This window comes from Hetaerina americana, unplaced genomic scaffold (assembly GCF_022747635.1).
Source record: "Hetaerina americana unplaced genomic scaffold, ioHetAmer1.1.p SCAF_3, whole genome shotgun sequence".
Classification (NCBI taxonomy): domain Eukaryota; kingdom Metazoa; phylum Arthropoda; class Insecta; order Odonata; family Calopterygidae; genus Hetaerina; species Hetaerina americana.
In genome coordinates this window covers 109248020-109272953 of record NW_027286874.1, presented here as the reverse complement: position 1 = coordinate 109272953, position 24934 = coordinate 109248020, and the positions used below count along the sequence as shown (strand labels likewise).

At 37.4% G+C, this 24934-nt stretch overlaps 1 protein-coding gene across 1 annotated transcript in view; it reads right to left on the bottom strand.

Annotated features, from left to right (window-relative positions):
* Positions 1 to 24934, bottom strand: part of Liprin-alpha (PTPRF interacting protein alpha) — a 112932-nt gene that overhangs the window by 21613 nt on the left and 66385 nt on the right. The window contains exons 17-21 of the mRNA XM_071587957.1: positions 24342 to 24645; positions 19589 to 19675; positions 17154 to 17283; positions 14514 to 14772; positions 4182 to 4274 (exon numbers count right to left, since the gene is read on the bottom strand). Of these exons, the coding sequence (XP_071444058.1) occupies positions 4182 to 4274; positions 14514 to 14772; positions 17154 to 17283; positions 19589 to 19675; positions 24342 to 24645 (873 nt within the window). The remainder of the gene's footprint in view (positions 1 to 4181; positions 4275 to 14513; positions 14773 to 17153; positions 17284 to 19588; positions 19676 to 24341; positions 24646 to 24934) is intronic.

Below are 24934 nucleotides of genomic sequence, written 5' to 3'. Positions count from 1 at the left end.
AAATGTCCCTCTGTCACTTTTAAATGACCTGCCAGTTTCTCAGACATATTGAAATCCACCAAGCCTTTAACCAAATTCCCTGTCATCCATAAATCCGCTCCAATATCCTGTAACATACCTAAATGCAAAATCTTATCTTCACTGCTCCTTGCCTCCCCTCTCAACTTACCTATTCCCTCCCATCCCACAGTATTCCCATACACACATCCCACCACATAATCTATCAACTTAACAGTAAACACTCTCCCTCCTCCTATGCTGGGCATTGCACCACACCCCTCAACAATTGCCATACTTCTTGCAAACCCTCTCCCATATCAACACTTCTACCTCTTCCCAAACATGCATCCCTCAGCAGAGCCTCCTTTATGGGCTGTACGAACGTTTCAATTATTTCCTTCCTTTCCTCTCCAGACACTTTTAGAGCTTAAAACCCATTTGGCTCCTAGGAGCTTGCTTGGACCTCAAGTTCGATCTTGCTCAACAGGGCTTGTTCCCTCCCCTATCCTGTGGACCCTCACTTCTTCTGATCACTCCCAAAACCCTTCCTTTCCCCTATATTCACTCTTCTCCTATACATACCCTCAGTCTTCTTCCTTCCATTTAAAAAGGTGTTTGTGCTACCAAAATATTTCTTTTTATATGCAAGTGCCTTCTTTGTGTTTCCAAGCATTTCATGCAATCATCATGCCTGCAACTAACTTTATATTAATTTTACAATGAAAAATTAACTTCTATTCCTATTCCCATTTGCCAACATGTCTCTTAAAGATTTTCCTTTGCATATACGTTGATCAGCAGAGGTGATCATGGAAAACCCTGCCTTTCCTGCTCTTCTTAACACTGCCCTTCTGGACTCTCCATTTGCCACTTGCACCCGAACAGTCTGAGACTGGACAGGTCACAGATTAGTCTCCTATCCCTCCAATCTACTCCTTCCTCATATTTTCTGAAATACTTAATACCTAATTCACTCTATCAAATGCCTTCTCAAAATCTATGAAACAGACAATTCATTTCTATCACAGCCAATGCTCCTCTCCATTAGTGACCTCATAACTGCTATAGCATCACACGTGCCTCCCTTTCCAGAACCTAACTGATTTTTATCAGTTGGGTTCGGGAAAGATCATTTTCCCTTTTCTCCATCCCCTTATTCACGATCATGAGAACCACTTTAGATGCATGCAAAACCAATCTAGCTCCATAGTACCCACAAATGGCCACCTTTCCTTTTCTAAGTGTAGAAACTAACCATGAAATCCAGATGAAATTCTCACCCAATTCCTATCTCATAAATACTACGAATTAATCCACAAAAAGTCTTTTTTCTCCTGATACTTTACTTATATTAAGCATGAGGTGGAAAATATTTACAGACAGAAAACACCAACTTTCCTAATTACCCCAGTGATCATGTTGCATTCATCGGACAAAGAGAGGAAGGGCATACGAGGGACTGTTGTCGGCATGGAACCCAGGACAGGGGCTGGAGAGGGCAAGTGGAGGAGAGGAGCAGGCGGGAGATAGAGGGGCCCCAGAATAAAACACTTGAATGTAAATACAACTTTGGTGGATACTACTGCATCAGGTCAAGATAAAATGATGATTAATTTGCAAATGTAAGAATTTCATATGAAAGAGAAATTGATTCCATAGGTACAAGGGAAAAATATGACAATTAAAAATTAAGAAAAAAATTTTCACTGGCATTGGAATAAAAACAAAATAAAATAGTAAAAGAGGAAGAACAGAAAAATATTTTGAGATAGAAGGTATTGAAACCTTCCACAGTTAATGAAAATAAAAAAAATAAAGGCATATCTTAGTAAATTACATCAATTCATCCTCTGTCCTTTGGATGAACAAGACCAAGGCATAAACAAGGTGCGATCAAAAAAAAGACCAGACCGATTTTATTCTGCACAAACCGTTCAACGGATCGAAACGAGACACAGTGCACCATCTAGCGACACATCTGACGACTAAAACAAGAGGTATTGCATATGTTTACGTTGAGTCGTTACACGGCAGCAGCAGTATGTGTCTTAACCTGTTCGTCGCCACGTGCAACGGAGCAATGAAGAAGCTAGAGGAACAGCGTGTGCACGTGAAATTTTGTTTCAAACTTGGCAAAAGTGCTTAGGAGACATTTGAAATGATTAAGCAAGCCTTTGCTAATGAAGCTTTGAGTCGAAGCCAGTGTTTTGGGTGGTACAGTCGGTTTAAATCAGGCAGAACCTCAACAGATGAAGATTCATGAATGGAGGGGCCTTCCACTTCAACAGACCTCAACCATGTCGAATTGGTGAACGACTTGGTGCAGGCAAATCGCCGTTTAACTGATAAGGAGATAGCCAAGGCAGTGAACATTAGTTTTGGATCCCATCAGACAATTGTCACAGACATTTTGGGCATGACAAGGGTCGCATCAAAATTTGTCCCGCGGGTGCGCCGATCGTGACAGACTTTTTCGCCAGAACCGAAACTTCCATGATCCCACAGCCACCCTACTCTCCAGACGTTGGCTCCATCAGACTCTGTTTTGTTTCAAAAGTTAAAATCAACCTTGAAAGGGCACCATTTCAACTCAATTGTGGACATTAAAACTAATTGTACAGCCGACCTGAAGAGGATCCCTAAGGTGGCTTACCACGTAGGGTTTGAGAGCTGGAAGAAATATTGGCAAAGGTGTGTCGTCAGCCAAGGCATGTTGTTCTTTGAGGGCAGCAAGTTTGATTAAGCTGTATCCGTCGAAATAAACAATTCATAAAATCAGTCCTGTCTTTCTTTGCTCACACCTTGTACCATGAAATATGTGCATATAAACAACATATAAGCAGATTATTATTTAGAATATAAATAACATAGAGAAGGTAAATAATCACCTTACCATTAGAGAACTATAGTAGCAAGAATATCTAATTAAGTCACAGTAGAAGGGATGATTTTAATAAAATTTGCAGGGTCAATTAAAAATTTTACCTGGCCAAAATATTTATAGGGTATCACATACTACTACCCTTCTGCTTCCTCTACCACAGTACGTACAATTCATAACATTGACAGTGATACAAACAGTCATGCCTGAATAAGATGTTACTCGTCTAGCACACACACATTTCCATTCACTATGAAGTTTGAAACATTCAAAAAGTAATGCTGACATCTAGCATATGCATTTAATTAAAAAGCATTAAAGCAAATAGCAAGGATGCAAAACAAAGGTGACACCTGTGGGTCAAATGAAATACTGGATGTCAATAAATTAACACAGGATGATTGCTTCCCTCTCCAAGAAAAGAAAAGACCAACCAAATCTTATTGGATTTCATTGAGAAAACACCTCCAAATGGTTGGGGATAGAGCATTTCACAAAGTGAATTAGTGATGAGGATGAGTGTGGCCAGGGTGTTAACATGTAAAACAATATGTGATTCTCATTGGTATAAACAAATATATAATGTTTGGGTTGACTACTTCAGCATTACTTTCCAACATCCTAAGGATTTAGATTAATTTGGACTAATTTGTAAGTGGCAGGACGTACACATTCACCTGCCTACTGATTACGCTATTTTGGTTTTTGTTTTCTACTTAGAATGGAGCTACTTCAAAAATGAAGGGAATCTACTGAGTGACTAATTATATACATATGTATGTATACATATATATAAATACATTTATATATACATATATATGTATATATATACATACACACACACTCATACATTTTCATACACATATATGCATACATATATATATATATATATACATATATATATATACATACATATATATATATATATATATATATATATATATATATATATATATATATATATATATATATATATATATATACATATATATATATACATACATATATATACATATATATATATACATATACATACATATACATATATACATACATATATATATATATACATATATATACACATATATAGACATATATACATATATATATATATATATATATATATATATATATATATATATATATATATATATATATATATATATATATATACATATATACATACATATATGCATATATATAAATTATCCATGCTTCAGGGACCCCGCCTGACACCCCATCTACAGTCACAGAGCCGACCAGATGCGTTTATGAGGCACATTCCAAAGATACACACAACCTGTAGGGCAAATAATCCTGCAAAACCGCACCATGAGGAAGGGTGTATGACTGACCCGATGAGGATGTAGTTGACGCATTATACACTGCCGTTCTGTGTTGGAGAGAGAGAGAGAGACAGAGAGAAAGAAAATAGGAGTACAGAGAGAGAAAGAGAGTGAGTGAGTGAGTGAGTGAGAGTTACATTAAACATCAAGAGGGAGATATTTTGGAAGGATAACCAAAATACATCCTCTCCACCACACCCACCCTCCACGCACTCTCTCGCGTTCCACCACTGGAGAGAAATAAACCACTTAAGACAACTAAGGAGCATATTATGACTAGATGACATACACTCAAAATCATTTGAATTTCATATGCAGTCGCACCTGAACCACATATTTATTTTAACATTTTCCAATTTGACATATCTCCCTTGCATCCAGTTACAAGCCTTTAGTTCTAAATTCTTAAAGTTTTGTTATTCAGAATTATGTGTGTTGTTCAATAATTCCCTAGAAAATCCAAGCGATGGGGCCCATAGCGATGAGAAAGATTTGCTTTTAGGTAGCATCATCTCTCAGGTGAAGTTTCAGCTGTATCCATCCAAGTTGTTTTATTTTCGTGGTCAATTGAATCGACAAAGTTTTGTTCATTAAAAAAATGGAAAAAAGTGAGTTTTGTGTGATTATTAATCACTTCTATTTAAATGGCCAAACACTGAGAGAGATGAACGCTGAGTTGGATGAAGTTCACTGCGCATCTGCTACTATGTTTGCAAATGAGTGTAAACGTGGCCAAACATCCACATATGATGAAAAGCCTTCAGGATATCCAGTGGAAGTGACTTCTTCCAAAATGATAGATAAAATACCCGACAAGGTTTTTAAGTGATCAACGAATCAATGTCCATAAATAGCCAAGGGCACTCATTTTCCACCGGGTCATTATTTCAAGATTAGAAATAAAAAGTCAATGGGAGCCAAATCTGGTGGCGGGGATACGGTGCAAGTTGTCATAAATCAAACTTTAATTCCATAATTTTCACCATGGAAACTGCAGTTTAACAGTTAATTAAAAGCAAATTCAGTCGTGCAACCATTCATTGTCTTAATGGAAGAGAGAATTTTTTTCTATGCCACAGGAGGATGTGTTTTCTTGATCTCTTTGCTCAACCAGTGCAATACCGATGAATAATAATCTCTACCTACGTACCCTTTTTCCTTTTTGAAAGAAAACGACTTATATGATTATGCTTGCATCCCAAAAAACTGTGGTCATCACCTAGTCATATGATTTAGCCACCTTCGCCTTCTTCAGAACCAGATTTCCTTTAGAAACCCACTTTTTCTAACTACTGATCCCTTGTCTCTGGAGGGTATTAGTGTATCCATGTTTCACCCACAGTAATGTATTGATGCAGAAACTCATCAGGATTGTGACAGAAAAGGACCAAACCAGCCTCTGAATAAAATACACAATTGCTTTTATTCCCCACCGGGAGCAAACGTGCCATCAACCTTGCTGAGATTTTTCTCACAACCAATATTTTGTGCAAATTTGAAAACATTGTACCATCTGATATTCGTGTGGCCTCCACCATTTCACAAATTTTGATTTGCTGATCACCCAAAACCAAATTGTGGATTTTGGATGTCACTTCCACTGGACGTCCCGGACAATGTTCATCAAATATGGATGTTCCATCAACCATGGTTAAAACTCTATTTCTCAATTGTAAACAGTCACAAACACAGGTGTAGTTATGCCCTGAACGTCATCCTACTCAGCTTCTATCTCTTTTGGTGTTAAGCCTTTAAAATAGAAGTTTTCAATCATCACACAAAACACATTTTTTCCCATTTTTCTAAATAAACAAAACTCTTTCACTTCAATCGCTACAAAAGTGAAACCACACGATAGATAACAAGCTGTAGCTGAAACTTAAACAACCATCTAAAGGAAGGTGATGCTTACTTAAAGCAAACCTTTTCCAGCATACAAACACCGCCTCGTAGTTGGTGGGTGTGGGTTATCAATTCACCAAGTAGTGCATCCTGGAAGAATTAAGGTACTTCATGCGTCTGACCAAAAAGGGCCTATGGTTATAAAACAGAGGGGAGGCCTTCAGAGAGAGGCCTTTTCTGACAGCGCTCCTTTTTAAAGCAAAGGCTCGTTTCTATCAATCGCATAAGGTCTCTTTAATTTCCCCACCTGGAGACCTGCCTGCTTTTTGACCATGGCTTTCTTTATTCACTTTTGTAGGGTAACATTACATTTTTTCTCTACTCAAATTAATGTACTGTTGTTCTATTTTAATTATGAATGCTTGAAAGACACAAGTGCAACTCATATGAATGCACCACTTCCTACAAAACGCATAGAGAAAATATTACCAATTCTATGAGATAATTTTGTAATGTAAAATCATGGTATACATGTCGCCAGCATCACCTATACGGTGGCATAGGGACAACGGCAAAGGAAATTTACAAGCACTTGCAGCCACTGTGCCCTGCTGAGTGTCCCTGTGATGTGCCCTTTTCAATGGCTGCTGTTAATGTGAGGGACTTGGATTCAGGTCAGGAAAAAACACTATAATTTTGATTCTAATTTTTCTTGTGTTACACAAAGAGAGTATTATTCACCCAAGCACATCTCTTACTAGGATAATTTCAAATTCACCCATTACCATTAATTGCAATATGGTTTTAATGATTAGTTCCCCCATTCTAACACCTAATTGTCATCAATGGAAAAAATAACACATGTATGCACAAAACTAAACTTTACCTGTGCTAAATTATCACTTGGTGATTTACAAAACATTACATGACAAAAAGTTATCATTTCCCAGCATCAAAAATTAATTTTAGCTTTCATACTATACAATTCATCCATATTCACTGTCAATATAAAAGCTATTGTTTCTGGCATCATTTTATGGTAAGACGAATGATATACATATGCCTTATTGTTAATGGATTCTTGAAAATATACATTGATGAACAAATTACACAAATGTGTATTACGAGGTTTTTCTATAAATTTAAAAAACTGAAATTATTGCTGCTTCTGAAATTTCTCTTGAACAGAAACTAAGAAATCTACACTAATAAACTTAACCAGTCTTTCTGCATTAGATATAAAATCAATGCTACAAATTCCAAAAACAGTTCCCAACTGTGGAAGAATTTATTTGAAGGGATTTTAACAAACACTGTTATTATATAATGATTTTACCATATTTTCTGTGCAAAATGAACAATATTCATGACTTCGTTCTGTGGGAGGAGGGAAGTTTTTTAGTGATAAAAATTTGGGAGGGGGGGGGGGAGGTGATGTAGGTTAACCCTTTGGAATAACAGGGAATCCATAAGTTCAAAGAAACTGCGGAAGATGCGGCGACAGTAACTTAAAATGGAGTCATCCCCCAATGTGCATTACAATGCAACAATTTAAAAGGATAAGAGGAAGCCTCAGTGGCACAACTGGCTAAAGAATTTGGCCGGACATCGAGGGGTCTGCGTTAGAATCCAGGTCAAGGTGAATGATTTTTTGCAATTTTAAATTGTTACATTGCAAGGGAATCCTTCGAGAAAGACTTAATAAGATAAAATGATTCATGACAGAGCGAACCTTAAAACAGGCTAGTGGGTAACAGTTATCCAAATTAAATGCATTTGCTCTCCTAACAGGAATGGACTTTGTGCAGGAGTTTAAGCAAAACAGTTGGTCATGCAAAGTGCAATTTCAGTAAAGCACGTATATTATTAATATGGGTGTGCACATTTTTATTATTATTGATTTTGAAGAAACCAGTAAATATTTTTAGCAAACTGAATCATGCTGAAACAAGAGTATTTAACTGAAATCGCAAAACTGGTTGAATACATCACAAAGTGCTTGAATTCTTAATTCCTCAGTGAGAATAAATTAGCAATGTTACCAACATTCTCATACAACTTGAGTAAAGGAAGAATATTACATATAGTTACAAATATAATCAAGAAGATTAGTAGTTACATGTTCCTAGAAGATATTAATCACAACTGACCAAAAAACTAGCAATCACATAAACTCTACCCATGATTGATAAAAAATGTTCTTGGCATAGACACCTCGAAACACACACAACAGTATTATCTGTGACAAGTGAAACAGGTTGAAATAAGTTTGTTTGATTCGATTACTTGTAATTGGGAAATAGAATCACATGTACAATAAAATCACACAAAATCCACCTTCCTCAAGGCACACAGAGGATTCAAGTGACTTCATATGCATTTCATACAATGGAACCTCATTCAAGGAACACAATTCATTCCACCTCTTTCTCATAAAGCACAACACTCATTTAGTTAAACAACCTTTCGCAAATAAATTAATGTAAACCATGAAAATGTGTTCCATGCCAAAAAAAATAAATCATGTCCAATATTTATTCAGTGAAAATTATAATATGCATTGTTTAGGATCATGTCCACCTTTTCTTTTGTTGTAGAATGAAGCAGCCCATAACACAAACTCGATTTGTAAGGGCAAAAAATAATCAACATTGTTTATTATTTATGATACATACCTAATTCCTTTTTACTACAAAGTTGTCTAGAGCCATTTGTTTTATTGATGCTTCAAGATTTTTGTAAAAATGTGATTCAGAATTATGATTAAATATTTTATGGCGTGCATCACTACTGCCTGATAAGGGCAATGCCTCGTACGCATGGTACAACGCAAAAATTTCCTGTGATCTCTACCTCTACATCACATTTAGCTGGCTGCTTTGGACTTTTTGATGGCTTGTGGAGTTGCTGAATGGTAAACAAGCAGGGGTTTAATTTTCTAATTGCCACTTGTATCTGTGCAAAATGGCAGCTTGAGATGGCCTTTCTTTGGCTTATGGACAGGCAATACAGTGCACAAATATAGATATACTTTGGCACCTTCTTCCACAAGAGACCCTTCTCATAGCAATTAAAAACCTGTTACGGTATGGAAGACAAAATCTACGAGCTTCTTGAAGTCGCAGAAGTCTCATTGAGATTACGTAAACCATTGCATCGATATTCTTGTCGCTCTCCTTAGAGCATTTATCTCCTTAATTTTGTATTGTTCTTGCAGAAAATGCAAATTGTTTATCTTGAATGATAGTTGATATGCATACTAGATCAGCCACACTCACACCCTGTTCCTGATTTCCAATGATTTTACTTTCCATTTCAATTATTTTAATTCTTTTGTGGCTTTCTGCTTATGGAATTTTCTTTGGGGGTTATTTTTTAAACTATGCTCAAAATATTATTAAACTTTGCACACAAAAATCATGAATAATAAGTCTGAACACAAGTTTGGAAAAATGTGTGATCACTAGTGACACTAAGATGCTTGCAGATCGAGTGCTAAACACAAAGAGAAGTAGCTGGCACGCTCCAAGAATTCCCCCTCTTCTCATCACTCGCCAGGAGAAAAGTCGCTCCTTAAGCGAGTTATTTCCGGATACAACATTTTTGCTCATTATCCGAGATTCCACTGCAGTTATTTTCCCCTTTTTTCCTAAAAATATCACCATACTGCAGAATATGGACCATTCATTCCCATGGCTTGATTTACACTCAATGATGATACTATGAATCATTCACCTGCAATATATACAGCATATCCTTGCATTTGGTTCAGCTATTCAACTATTTATCAAGATGGTGTTTTAATACAGTATACCCTCGCTAATCTGGGCCTGCTTAATCCAGACCCCTCATTAACCTATACAGAATCCAGCCATGTGATGTTGGTGGTTTCTTATGGGTCACAAGATGGATGTAGCATAGTAATATGCCAAAAAATACATTTCATGTGCCAGTTTCTCTGAACCATTAATGAAAAATGTACACAAATTATCCATAATATTTCCAGTAATACTCTAAATCATGGTTTACCAGTGCTACAAGAAGCAAATAATTGACTTGTTCAACTAAATGCTGAATGTGACATAGTCACAAGTTGTTTAAGATAGAGGTCACTTCTTTCCACGTGCTTTTGCAACTTCCAAAGCACATACTTAATAATTTTGAGTTCTTCCAAATGTAAAACAGAGCAACAAAAATGTGACAATAGTGTGGAACGAAAAGAAAATACAAATTTGAAAGTTGTGGAAAAGGTGAAGCTCCTTGAGAATTGGAAGCCTGGGTTACCTGTTGCTAGTTTGATTTGTGCATTTGCTGTAGCTAAACGGACTGTCTGCTCTAAAAAATGAGAAGGATAAAAGACACGTTGTCCTGTGATGTATTTTATTGAAATAGGATATATTAATTTTACCTAAGATGTTTTTAAATGAGATTTCCTGGTCACCTTGTTAAGTCTCTTTAAATTGTCAACGACTAAGTGCAAAATTATAGTAAGGACGAATATCCCATGTAATTACATGAGCCAAATCCCAAGTTTATCTAGATTTCACTTTATTCAGACCTCTGGCCCCAAATATTCCAGATTAGCGAGGGTCCACCGCATCTCCGGTAGCAATGTATTCACTGGTCTGATTGATATCCCTGTATATTTAATGTTCAGGCAATTTTTGTTGGCTGATCTGCTCGACCCGACATGGTGCCTATGTAGCTTTAACAGTGTGATTTCCAAGTGACTAAAGGCCCTTGTCACAGGTTGCCCCCCCCGTGTAGGGTTAATTCTTGCAGAAGAATATTAAAAAATGTTGGCGGTAAGTGTAAATAATGCATACTTAACAAACATAAGTTTCAATTCTGCTGAAGAAAAAGAGTGCCCATTGAAATTTTATTCAGGCACTAGAACTCTGATATCTCTTTTTGTTGCCTTTTGATTCCACAATATTCCTCTGCATTTTCAGCATTCTATAGTCATCGCACCATTATACTTTGGAGCTAAATGCACATCGACAAGTACTTTCGAATTTCCAGTTTACTCTTCTCTTCTATGCCAAAATTTTTATAATATTTCTGTATTAAAATTCCAGTGAAAATATTGTCAAAGTAAAAAGTGACATTCTTCTGTTCGTTGCTACTGGTGTAGCAGCATTAGTACTCATGCCGTGATGTACAATTGCAAATGTATGTAGCATTGCATGCTGGTTTTAGCTCTGCAAAATCTATCCTTCACAACTAGCATCCTGGATTCAAGAAATCAATCTTTGTGTATTCTACATAGTATGCCATGATAGCATATCTGCAATCACAATTTTTCAGGGAACATATTTCTATTAAACTTCCCCTCACACAAGCTTTCCACCATCAGGTGCACCAAATCTCACAGATTCTTTGCCAGAATTTCAAGGATGGTTGTAAATTCGTAAAAATATGCAAATTTCTCATTATGAAATGACTCAGAAATCTTCCACGTGGAAGTAGCTCATTTTTGATTCCCATGTAATGCTAACAGATATATGAATGCCAATCAAACTGCTCAACCTTCCCTAATTCAGCCACAGCATTTCAAGCTCTGGCCAAGTCTTTGGCATTTCCCAATGGGAGAAACGATAGTTCAATTTCTCCATGGCATCTATTGCCCACAAAAATCAAGTCCAAAGATTATCCTTTAGCAGCATTTTTAACCAAATACAAACACATTTAATTCCTGAACTGGGAGAACTTATGTGACAATGTGAAAACTGACATTACTTCATGAAAAAAAAACAACACCACCAAAGAACTAAACGTTGATTTTAGAGGAAAATTGCTCAAAAAGATGGAAAAATATTCTTTTTAATCAAAATAGCATATGCTGAAAGAATGAGAGCGGTGCCAAAGTGTTTTGGTTTCGGTACTTCAGATTATTGCCATCCACCTGGCTGAGAGCCAGTTGCGAAACACATTGGGAGCACTCGATGTAATGCCAAGTGTATTACTCTACTTAATCACCTTAACCTCTGACAACACAAGAATGAAATACCTCATCCTTTGACTGCACAATCCATTTTGGTGAACTTATTGTGCAATTATTCTAAAATTAGCAATTAAAACCATTTCAAATGCCATTCATAGGGTATCATTTATGAACATGAAATCAAAACTAGAACCATATCAACAATAAGACATACCACATGTAACTTACAAGTTACATTTCATACAGGGATACATATGTAATATTAAATTGTAAATTAAATATTAACTTATACTTATTGAGCATTTTTAAAGCAAAACTAAAATTACCCTGGCTTGGCAAAGTTATGACTTACAATGCTATTTTGTGGGTTTGGAATTCAATTACGGGAACTACAAGGGCAGTTCAATAAGAACCCATGTTTGACGACAAAAGGCATTCCTGAGGGAAGTTAATGTTATCATCGCATGCTGCCATCTATCAAACGACGGTGAAACAAATTTCAGACTGATTTAAAGGTTAGTTTGGATTTGGCAGCCATTCGAGTAAGGCGCGTTTCGTGATTTTTGCTAAGATGGAAAAAGAGCAGTATCGTTCGGTAATTCGCTTTTTGTTTTTGGATGGGAAGAAATGCGAGGAGATAAAAGCAAAGTTGGATGCTGTTTATTGGGACACTTCGCCATCTATGACCACAGTTAGATATTGGTTCAACGAATTTAAACATGGGCGAACATCTGTTTTTGATGAGGAGCGACCAGGACGCCCGGCAGACTTGGTTACCGAGGAAATCATTCAAAAAGTCCACGCCATGATTCTCGCTGATCGACGAACGAAAGTGCGTGAAGTAGCAGAAGCCGTGGGTGTGTCGAGTGGAACGGCAATTAATATTTTACATGATAAGTTGGCGATGAAAAAATTGTCGCTGCCGCACCCCCCGTATTCATCTGATCTGGCTCCCTGCGACTTTTTATTATTCCCTAACATGAAGAAATGGCTCGCGGGAAAAAAATTGAGCTCAAACGGAGAAGTTTATCACAGAAACAGAGGCGTATTTTGGAGAGTTCGACAAATCATTTTTTGGAGGGGTTAAAAAAAATGGCTGGAACGTTGGGAGAAGTGTATCTTTCTAAAAGGGGACTGTGTCGAAAAAATAAAAAAAATGTTTTTGAAAAAATGGTTTCTTCATTTCTAACACGGGTACTTATTGAACCGCCCTCGTATGTAGCTTTGATGCACACAACTTTAAATATACCTCTGTGCTATCATTTGTGACAACAAAAAAATCACTAAAGATAAACAGTAAACTTAAAAAATGTTTATGCATAGGGTACTGATAAACCTCAAAACCAACAAAGGAACAAATAATAACATTTATCTTATTCAATGTATAAAATTTTGAATTTTTAGCATTGCTTTTCTTCGTATAATACAATTTAATTGACTGAGAGGTTTATGTATATTCAGTGAAGATTAAATTCTGAGCACACACAATCATTTGCTAATGACAACATATTGATTCTGGTTGAACATTAAAAAAGATATTCAGAGACATGGAAATTACAAAAAGTGTGCACATGTAACATTACTTGTAAGCATCATACAAGAATGTGTTTAAATTAGATTTTTTGCATTCTGTATTTAATTACAGTAATTCTACTCAACACTATTAAATATTATTTTATTTTATTCAAAGAAAAGTGGAAGATAATTATCCAAGTGCATAATTTCTGCACACCGGCAAACATTCCACATCTTTGATAGTGCTTTGTACGGCAAAATTACATTATGCCGTAAGCACCTTTTTTTTCCATTAATCAGCTGTGACTAGTTATCCTTTTTCAAAATTTCTTTGTGAACCTTCAGTTGCAAATTCATTTTTAATTTTCATGACCTGGGTGGCCACTTTCCTCTATTTCCTTTAAAAATATTATCAAGACAATAATCCCATTTCTTATAGGCATACAACCAGAGGAATGCTTCAATGCTTAATTAGTAAGCATTACAGTGTTCATGCACTGATAGTGTCATCCATTTGGATTCAAAAGACATGCAGACCTATATAATCATACAAATTGTGCAAGGGCATTCATATAAAAGCCAGAGAACAAATTTCAAAGCTGAAAATGATCCAGGAAAGTCTGATATATAAAGTCTGAGGGTGACCAATCGTGATCACACACAAACGCCGAAATACCACCATCTTCCTGTGCTTCTACGCTTAAATGAAGATGACAGAATACTAGCAGTTGGGTGGCCACCCAGCAACATTTGCCTGCTCAACTTTAACCTGTGGATTGCAAGGGCCCATGCAGTGCTGAGGGGGAGACGTGGCAGGCAAACGTCCCGCCACACATGTGCACTTTCAACTGAGTGGGTGCAACATGCACCAAAAGATAGCAATCGTTATGACTTCAGCCATGACAAGCTGTCCATACAAAGACAAAGTGAGCAACCCATATAGGCATATTGTCTCCATAGATCAGAGACGCAATGCTTTCCTCACCTGCGCAACTCCTCCGAACTCTGAGCGAGGGCTTGAGCAACCCTTTCAAGGCGCATCGATCGAGCCGACGCAGAAGAAGAGGCGGAGAGCATCGTCTGGGTTGGACTACCCCCACTCCCACCCATTCCGATGCCGCCACTCCCAATCAAACCACCCCCCATGCCACCACCCATCCCCACCAGGCCGCTGACACCACGGTCCGAGGGTGGCCCGGCTGACCCGGGAGATGGACCGCCGCCCATGCCACTCGAATTGCCACCTGCCAGCAAACATGAAATACACTGCTAAATATTTACTGAAGAATGGAGTAATACAACCATAATAAGTACATTTCCTTTATAAATTTGAATTTTTCTTTTTTACATTCGACTTGCACCATTCATGGCATGGCATACATCTAGTCTCCAGGACATCACATCCAAATTCTGTGCATTACATCCACTTTGCGTGTGTCTGTGAGTGAACACACCCGTGTGTGTGTGTGTGGGCACATGCGTGTTTGTGGCCACCCAGCATAATTTCGTTCTCAACTTCAAACGGTGAATTGCGAGGTCTCAAGCAATTCTGACAGAGCGGGGGAAGGTGGATAATGGGAAAGTGTAGAAGGTTAATAAAAAAAAAAAGATTTAACTAAAACATTAAATACTATTGATAACTTTTAGTTTTGTGACCAAAAGTTGTCAAAGGCAAAACCTGTCAAAATATTCAAAAACGTTTATGAAACTGAGGTGGGATCAGGATGGTGCGGTAGCTAACAAACTGGCTTCCCACCCAGAGAGTCAGGGTTCAAATCCCGGTGGTGATAAATATTTTTCAGTGGTATCTCAATCCCTAATTGAAGTGCTTTGTGGAGAGTGAGTACAAAGTCCATCGGATGGGACTTTAAGCTGCGGGACCCCTTGGCGCCTTTCGTTAAGAGTAGGCTACTGCCGACGCCAGGTTTCTCTCCACCCTTTATCCCTTCTTGTACATCCCTAATGGCACAAATGAACTCAGCAGTCGGTCGCCTCCCTCAAATAGTACTTCTACTATGAAAGCTGAGGTATTTCAAACTTGTATTTTTTTAAAAGTATTACAAAGTTTCAAAGCTTTTAATTTCCTTTACAATTATAATTTTATTAAAATTTTGAGGTGCTGGCAGGACTATACACCCATATCACATATTGTTTCCCCCGTTAACATATGCACCCTGTTACGTGTCATGCCACCAGTGTCTGCCTCCCTGATGGCATGACACAAGACTCAGTGAATGCCACCACTGCTTTAAGATCCACACAGGATGTTGGAGGGCAGCTATTGGATAGTTATGTGAATTGAAGTGCCCCCTGCCAGATAAATGATTATGTTTAGCGGCCATTTCTTGGTTTTTGGGTTATTGCTTTAATAAATCGCCCCAATACAATGAAATTAAAAAAATGAAATTTACTAAGTATTGGGATAATCATTTGTCTTTTATACGCTAGATATTAATAAAAGAGGAAACTTGCATAATTTTATTTATTTATGTTCCAATAAACAGTACACTAATTATGCAGTTTCCTTACACATTCCAGGCCAAATGCTGGTTTATTCTCACAACCAGGGCCTTAAGTTACAATGCTTTTTTCATCGCTGTTTGTCTTCCATCTATTTTGCTTCTATACATTTTTTTTACATCACTGTAGTCACACTTTCGTTAATACATATTTCTTAAGATAATGACGCTTTCTCTTTGATGCTAGTGATGTAGCAGCCATTGCTGGTTGATCAAGTAAAGCAGATATTATGTTTTCACAAAATTGTAAACTGCTCAGATTTTTCATATCACCACGCTCCTAGTGAATAAACCAAGCCTTTAACAATATGGTGCCACAAATTAGCTAAATTACTTTTTTTTAAACCACTTTATCTTCTTCCTCAATGATGCGTAAAATGAAGACTTTTTCTTGGTGGCATTGCAACTGATAACTTTACCTGGTTTTCTAAGAGTCATACCAATTTCAACTTCAGTACAATTATGAGTTTTGCATGTTTTCAATACCAGTCTCAAAGTCTCACTGTAGTGATTCGACTTCACGTCACTGACAACAATATTTCGAGACAATTGATTTGAATTCATTCTGATTTGACGGATGGCCTGAAAGAGCATCGGGTGGCATAGGCTTGAGCAGGATACATGAAAGCTATGAAGCACAAAAACCATCATTTTCCTAGTCTGAGCTGGGGATTTGTGTATTGGTGTCGCTTGACCCCACTCAAAATACTATTCACTGAGGAAAAAATGTTGTTACATGAGAAATTTCAACTACTGAGGTTAGTGATTAATACATGAGTATGTGATGTGTAATGTTTAAATTTGTACGTAAAAATATACTAGAAAAGAGTACAATAACATTCTATGAGAAAATGAAAACTTTTTGGTTAACTACTCGCTGCCTGAAATGCATTATTTTTGGCACCCTGCCACCAACTGGGCATGCATAGAAAATTGCACACCCGGTAGAATTATTGACATCAAAAGCTAGACTGGAAATAAAAAAATTCAAAATACATGTAAATTGACTTGATCAGAGTGGCAGAAGCATCAGCAAAATAGCATTAAGCAATACACAAGAGTGTCTAGAAATTAAAAGATGAGAGTATAATAAGACTTTGGCTTACCCATAAGCAAGCTGTTTCCCCCAATGAGGCCTGTGGTGCCACTGATGCTCATGGCACTGACACCATCCATTTTCCCAATTGACCGTAGTTCTTCCTGAGATGGGTCAACAGACGTCGGTCCCAGGTCCAACTGGACCATTGACAAGCAGTGATAAAAGTGGGTTAATACATTGAATAAAATACTAATCCCTCTGTACACTAATAAATTGAATGAAATCAGGATTGAAGCTAGTACTCCTATTTAAATGGTTTAAATTCCAGATTTAATTAAAATTATCAATGGAAGTTGAATTGAATTTGCACTTTTTTTCCTTAAATGAAGAACACAATGTTAATTTCCATTGTTCTTAATTTTCAATAAAAAAATAAAGACCAGTGGAAATATACATTGTGCTCTTCATTTAATGAACATGAACTTCCACATAGATGAGCCTGAAACAATTGTGGAATTATACCATTGTGGAATGACTGCGTTCGGAAAATATATGCCGAAAAATGTACCAATTAAAAAGAACAGCTTCAAAGATGAAGATATTTAAAGCTGTGCCCTAACTGGTTTGGCATTAGGGCATGCATGCTTTCAGGTGGGTGCCTAAATGCAAGTAAGGTGACCGATGAAAAGGCAACTTGAGTTTGGACACCCTACGCAGTTGTACTGTCACTTGAAGGTGGGCTAAGAATGTAAATGACTATTGAGATAGCTTGTGCTAAAATTTGAACCTCATTGTGGTTTTTCTGAAATTCTTAGTTCACTTTATAATTCATTCGGTAGTTTTTTTATTAAAATTTTTCATTTCTTTCTTTCAATTTAGTTACTTAAGCGATTATTTAGGACTATACAGACATTTATTTTCTTTTATCAGAGTATATTTACACATCAAAGGTTATCCCTTTCTTTAGATTTCACTTTAATTTATGAGTTCAAATACAGTTTCATAGCAGTAATTTTAGAAATTTTATCTTTAAGTATTTTATTCCAGGATAGTTCTTCGGTCATCAATCCTTGTCATTAATTGTTTTAAGATATTCTTTGTGTCATGTGTGGCTTTTTCATATTTAGGCCAACTTTTATACCTAAAGGTTTAATATTTTTTAAGTTTAGCTTTGTATCAATTAACTTTACATCATAAAATTAGTTTTTGCCACCACTTTTAAACTTTTATTAGTTTCACTACTTTTTGGAGTTCTTTTTAGGAGTGAAATGGTGGCTCCCTATGCCAATGTTTGGCAAAAATTTGAAATAATGCCCCAATTAAAAAGCAACATGCTGAAATTCAGGTCAAAACCAATGATATGAGCAATGAAAATAATGAACAGTAATGAGGAGTATAACATTAAAATCAGCCTAAATTAACATCTGAAAAAACATATACATTTGCAACTTACAAGAGATTATTCCGATACACTGATTGTTGCCATTTAGATAGAAATTTTAGGGAAAGAACAGTATGCTCCCATTCGCAGACAATTAAATTTTTTTTCCTTCATTTTTAGATTCTTAATGATTCATAGCTTTCACAGTCGAGTGATACACAGAAATAACTTCCATAGACATTCGTCAAACATGATGATTTTTCAAAGATTTCGTCATCAATATGCGTGCATTAGGATATCACTGTATATGGATAAAAGATCTCAATAACCATAGGTATTACGACTAAGTATATCCTTCCACATTTTTGAAAATAAGGAACACATTATTACCATCACAAATTTTTGTAGCGCAGTCCAAATTTGAAGACCCACATTAATCACAGAGCAGATTCATTCAAAACACAACCATTTGGTTAAATCTTCCAACCTTTCTCTAAAAATGCCCGTTAACTTGGAATGACAAACTCTTTTGAGTCCTTCTGACTGAGAGTGAGCATGCATTTCAGTTGACAGATGCACATCAGGCTCACGTGGGGAAGGGGGGGGGGGGGATATGCTAACTGGAAACACATGCACGGGGCTTGCAAAAGGTGCAGAGGGGATGGAAAAAAAAGAGGGAATGAGGAGAAGAAATGACTCCACATTTACAGCAAAATAATTCAATATTGGAAATGGCAGAATTATAAACCTAATGCTTAATTTTCAGCCAGTGGTGGCATTAAATAGAGCAACACGTTAAAAAAGTCCAAGATCCATGACACACCTCTGATAGTTAAGTTCAAAAGACCCAGTACACATAAAACCTGCATGCACATTCATTTGAAAGCCCTAAAATGAATCTTCCATTAGGGCCATCTTTAAGCTCACTGGTCTCCAGTCACATTACTAATGACATGGCTGTGACATTTGATTTTCCAAGAGTAATGTTCAGGTTCAATTTCATGAAAGGCCTAAATCCATCACTAACTGCAATTACTGAAATTAATAACTCTAAAAGTTAGACTGAAATCTTGTGAGAAACACAAATATGTATTACTCTGACTGGAAACACACACACATACCTGACTTGCTGGCAGCGACTCTGAGAGCTGTCCAGGACTGAGGGCAGCAAACTGCTGGAGGTGGGCAGGGGACATGGATGCAGGAGCCTGCAGCAGTAGAGAGCATGGAGAAGAAATATTAGACACTGATGACGATTAACACACACTCTCTCTCTCAACACTGTGTTCCTAGGCTGGAGCAGGCTCTTCTCTTTAGAACACCATTACTTCTGGCCCTGCCCCAAACCCATGGTTCTAAATGGTTCTGGCTAACACACCTTGATTACCTCTTGAACACACTCAACAACAGAACAGATTTAAGATTTGATTGCTCACGAGTAGTCAACCCGGGGAAAATATCCAACAAAACCTGGAAAAAAGGATACTTCTCACATAAAAAGATTAAATAAGTCTAAATGATGAATCCATGCTGATTTCCGGGAATTACCATCGCGTAGTTTAATTGGTTGACAACTGTTTCGCCTCCAGGACTGGGGGCGAAACAGTTGTCAACCAACTAAACTATGCGATGGTAATTCCCGGAAATCAGCATGGATTCATCAGATAGACGGCGCGGAAGCCTAAGGATTAAGTCTAAATGATATTTCGTTTAAGTATAGACTTATAAAAAAAAGTTTGCAGTATGCTTGTGAAAAAGAATATTTATGAACATACCAATACCTAATTGCATTTTTCGTGACAACACCTAACATGCAGATTTATAGTGATATTTGTTAGTTTTGAAAATCAATATGAAACATAAAAAACAAGTACAAAATTTCAGTGGAGTGCTTCTCTTCAGGGAAACATTACTTTACCCCAAAATGTGGCTGTGTTATCTTGATTTCAACACTCGAACGCTGCAATAAGTTCGTACAATACTTGCCATTGATGCCATTTCCTTTCCGATGATAATCCATAAAAATTATCTCATGTACATTCCAAAAAAGTGACGCCATGGCCTTAGCTGAAAATGAAACTGTCCTTGACTTCTTTGGAGCCAATCTTCCAGTTTCAATCCATCAGTTTGACTGCTTCTTCATTTCAGGTGGGAAGTGATGGATCCATGTTTCATCCATGGCCATAATCAATGAAAAAAATCAGCTTTATTGCTGTGAAACTTCACCGAACATAGGTGAGTAGTTCCATTGTGAGTAATTGTGGCACCTATCTTCCGTACAGCTTTCTCATATCAAGATTATTAGTCAATGCCGCACTTTATGACATGGATACCATGCCTAGCTGACACACTTTCAGTTAACAGCCATCCAATATCATTTTGTGGATTGTTTCAGCATTTCTGGCATAGTCACCTTATTTGGTCGACCACTGCAATGTTTGCTTTGGCAGCTGCTCATACAGCCTTGTTTAAATTCTGCCTCCCAATATTTTACTGCTGCAAACGAGAAGGCAGACTCCCCGAGAGCAGAATTTAAGTCTGCTTTGATATCGGTTGGACTAAGGCATTTCATGCCCAAGTATTGTGTCATATAACAATTACCAAATTTTTCCATGTTTGCAAATCCACTAAGAGAATTTACCACTGTGTAATGCCGAACAAATACTAAACAATGAAGTGCCATTGAACTTAACTTCAGCTTTAAGAGGTCCGTACTCTTTACCATAATTATTCTTTTCAAACAACCATTGCCACCATCAATACGTCAAAACAGGTACTTTTAGGATTAACCTTGTACATTTGACATTGACTGAAACTTTTAAAAGACAACTGAACTTCTCCTAAGTATTCATGCAGTTGCACTATAAATAATAATATGAAACATAATTTGAAGAAATGTTGAATTTCAATGATAAAATACCCATTTACTAAGTTTTCTCTTGAATTAACTGCTCCACTGTCAATTTACACACAGAAAAATTTTAATTCTTCCATTGAATGTACAAAAAAGATAAGATACACATAAAATGCCAAATATAACAATTTACATGGGTTGGGGCCCAGACCTGAATAAACGGATGGGCTGAAAAGGGAAACTGCTTGCCAAGGAGCATTGTAGCAAGAAATCACTATTATTTTAAACTGTGGAAAGACAGGTTTCTTTGCATTTTTTTAATACAGTAACAAGTAGATATTTATTCAATGTCGATGAAAATAAATGTGCGACACCTTTTGAAAAAAGTCACGATTGACACTTGATTTTAATCCAAGGATTACCATTTTGCAAACATCTACTAGGAGCACGGCATATACCTAAGAACCCTGGCATATAGTCTGACTATTCAACACAATTTACATTAAAGTGAATCAGAAACATGGGAGGGTAGTTAACTTTCAGAAAACCGTTTCATCATGAGCAAAAAGCTTTCTGCCCTGTCTGTAGAACTTCTAATGACAGAGAGCTTTATTCAACAGAAAACAAGAATTGTAATGATGCATTGCATTGGTTTGCTGACTAAGAGTGTGCTACATATGGAAAGAGTTGACCTAAGCCTGGAAAACAACCAAGCATACTCTCTGCAACTGTCAGACAAAAAAGTCTCAAATGACTTTTGTAGGTGATCTGAATATCTTCCAACGTCAACATTAAGATAGATTCAATAAAAGTGGAAAAATGCGTTTGCACATACATTGTAAGGCACTCACCAAAATGTAAGCCATTTTGTCCACTCGGTTGTGGTTTGACAATTATTTAAGTGAATTCTTGTGAGGGTTTTGGTGAAAATGGAAAAATTAAGTATTGAGCTATCCTTGAATATTTGTTTTGGAAAGGCTACATGCCTGTGCAGCAAATTAAAGGAGAGTTGGGCGGTGTGTATGGGGACTCTGCAGCATCATTGATGTTTGTGAAATTCTGGGCAGCTGAATTTTTACAGTGGCCATACCAGCTTGGCTGATGATGAGCATTCAGAATGGCCAAAAACTACAACAATGACCGATGACATCGAAAATTTCGTTCGTTCATTCATTTCATCGTTCACCAAATTCTACTGGACGACCATCGCATTAACATTAGGAAGATGGGGGAGGGTCTGGGCAAATCAAAAAAATGCATTTGTCATGTACTGAATGAAGAACTGGACATGCAAAGGCTATCACCGTACAAGGCGAAGACTGTTCCTTCAGCTGGGAAGGTGATGGGGACTGTTTTTTTGGGATAGTCACAGTATGTGTTCATTGATTATCTTCAAAGGGATAAAACAAGAATGGGAGGCACTGAAACAATTTTAAGGTGTAAAAATCATTCACGTTGACTGGGATTCAAGATTCCTCGATATCCAGCGGAGTGCATTGGCTAGTTAAGACACCAATGCATCCTCTTGCACTTTGAAATTTTGGGTGCTTTAAAGGAACAAGATGTTATCACAAAACACCTTGAATACAATGTGACAGGTGGTATTCATAGTTGGGCGTGTTGTGCCACAGTCCATGATGTTAAAGTCAACTATCTAACACATAGGGTATTTTAACTTTGACAAATTGTAAAAAAACTGGGGGAGAGACAGCAAAAAAACTTAATGGAGTCAACTGCTAATGCGCTTATTGAAAATGCCTAATTGTGATTAGGCATTAGCTTAATTAACGGATGACTCCATCAAAAGTTACTGTGGCAAAATCTCCCACCATATCTTAGAAGTAACGGGACAGTGTAAAAACTTCACTACCGGACAAGCTGAAGGCAGAAATTGCAAAAGAAGATTGTATTTGAAGAGGAGGAAAGTGCTTTTCCATCAGGACAACACACCTGCTTACACTTTGTAAGTCATCATGGCTGAAATTCACAAATTGCTCTTCGAATTGGTTGACCACCAACCATATTCACCTGATCTGGCTTCCTGTGACTCCTTTCTGTTTCCTAACATTGAAGATTCCCTTGGAGGGCAGAGATTTTGAACATTATCACATTCATAAATGTCCATTTTGCAGAGAAAGACATTAACTACTAGTTGGAAGGGTTAAAAGTAAAGGAGCATAGCGAGAAAAAGAACTGACTTAAAAGGAGACTTTGTTCAAAAATAACTTTGAAGAAAATGCCTCGTTCATTTGTTAGATCGAAAAATTTTCAGACTACCCACGTAAGTCATAGTGTGTGCCATAGCTCATATAAGATTGACTCATCCCCAAATAAGCATGGGGGCACTATCTGGGCAACTGACACTTGCAATGTAAGATGTGGGAATGGAAAACAACAGAAGTAAATGACATCCACATCAATACCCAGCGAGAAAGTAGTTACGCTACTGCGTTGGTCATAACAATTTTTGACAAATCCAGCCCCCCTCCGCTGAACTCGATCTAATTCCGTAATCGAATTTATCTCTTGAGGATCCCATATACTGGCAGCATACTCTAGGTGGGGCCTGACTAGGGCAAGAAAGCATCGTTTCTTCACTTTTGGCAAGGCTATGAGATCAATTGACTTCCTCCTCTTCATCAATTAAGGTTTTATTTACCATGTGGGGAATTCGGTAAGTGTGCTTTTGACAAAAGGAAAGGGGTTTAAGACGCAAAGTGAAAATTTATTGAGCTACCGGTCATTTGAACATACTGGGGAAAATGTTTAGTAAACATTGAAAGGATGGTATTATCAAAGGAATTATTATTATTTATTAAAGAAAAGTATTATTAATGGAAGGTATTATCAAAGAAAATATGGAAAGTTCAATGTGGTTTTATACCTGACAGGGATTTTATGATTGCTTTTTGCTAACGACTAAAAAATTCATAATGGATATTAAGTTTACCACACCCCGCTCTACTTGCAAACATCATGCCATGTACCGCACCGTTGCGTGGCGCACAGCTCGTACCCACCGTGTGATATTTGTGGAGGTAGTCCCTCTGGGGGGAATGGTGAGAGTGCGATTTGGGTGTGGACCTCCCGCTAAGCGGAGGAGAAGAGGAGGATGAGGGCGGGGGAGGAGCCTGACCCCCTGGCGTCGACCCAGGCGGCTGCCCTCCCGGAGGCATCCCCGATGACCCAGGTGGCCCCCCGGGTGGAGTTGACCTCTCAAATGAGCGCCCACGAGCAAGCAAATGCATGTGCTCAAGACTGCCAACGCGGCTCTCCAGCTCCTCCGCCCTTGCCTCCGTGCACTGCTTCTCCTCCTGGATGAGCCTTTAAGATGCGACAGGGAAAGACAACGAGTCAGCATTTCACATCTAGAGTCCATCAACAAAAGCAATTCTTCAATGGGGATTTTAAATGCATTCTGAACATTTTTCACAAAATGTATCAATTTTACAGCCCACTAAACTTACGTATCCGTGGATTTGTGTCTAAAATATATTGAGATATTAAACATAAGAGCCAAAATAGATACATAGTCTAAGGAAATATCAAAGATAATATGTTTGCTACCACTTAACTTTCTATTTTTCCATATATAAGACCTCTATTACAATAC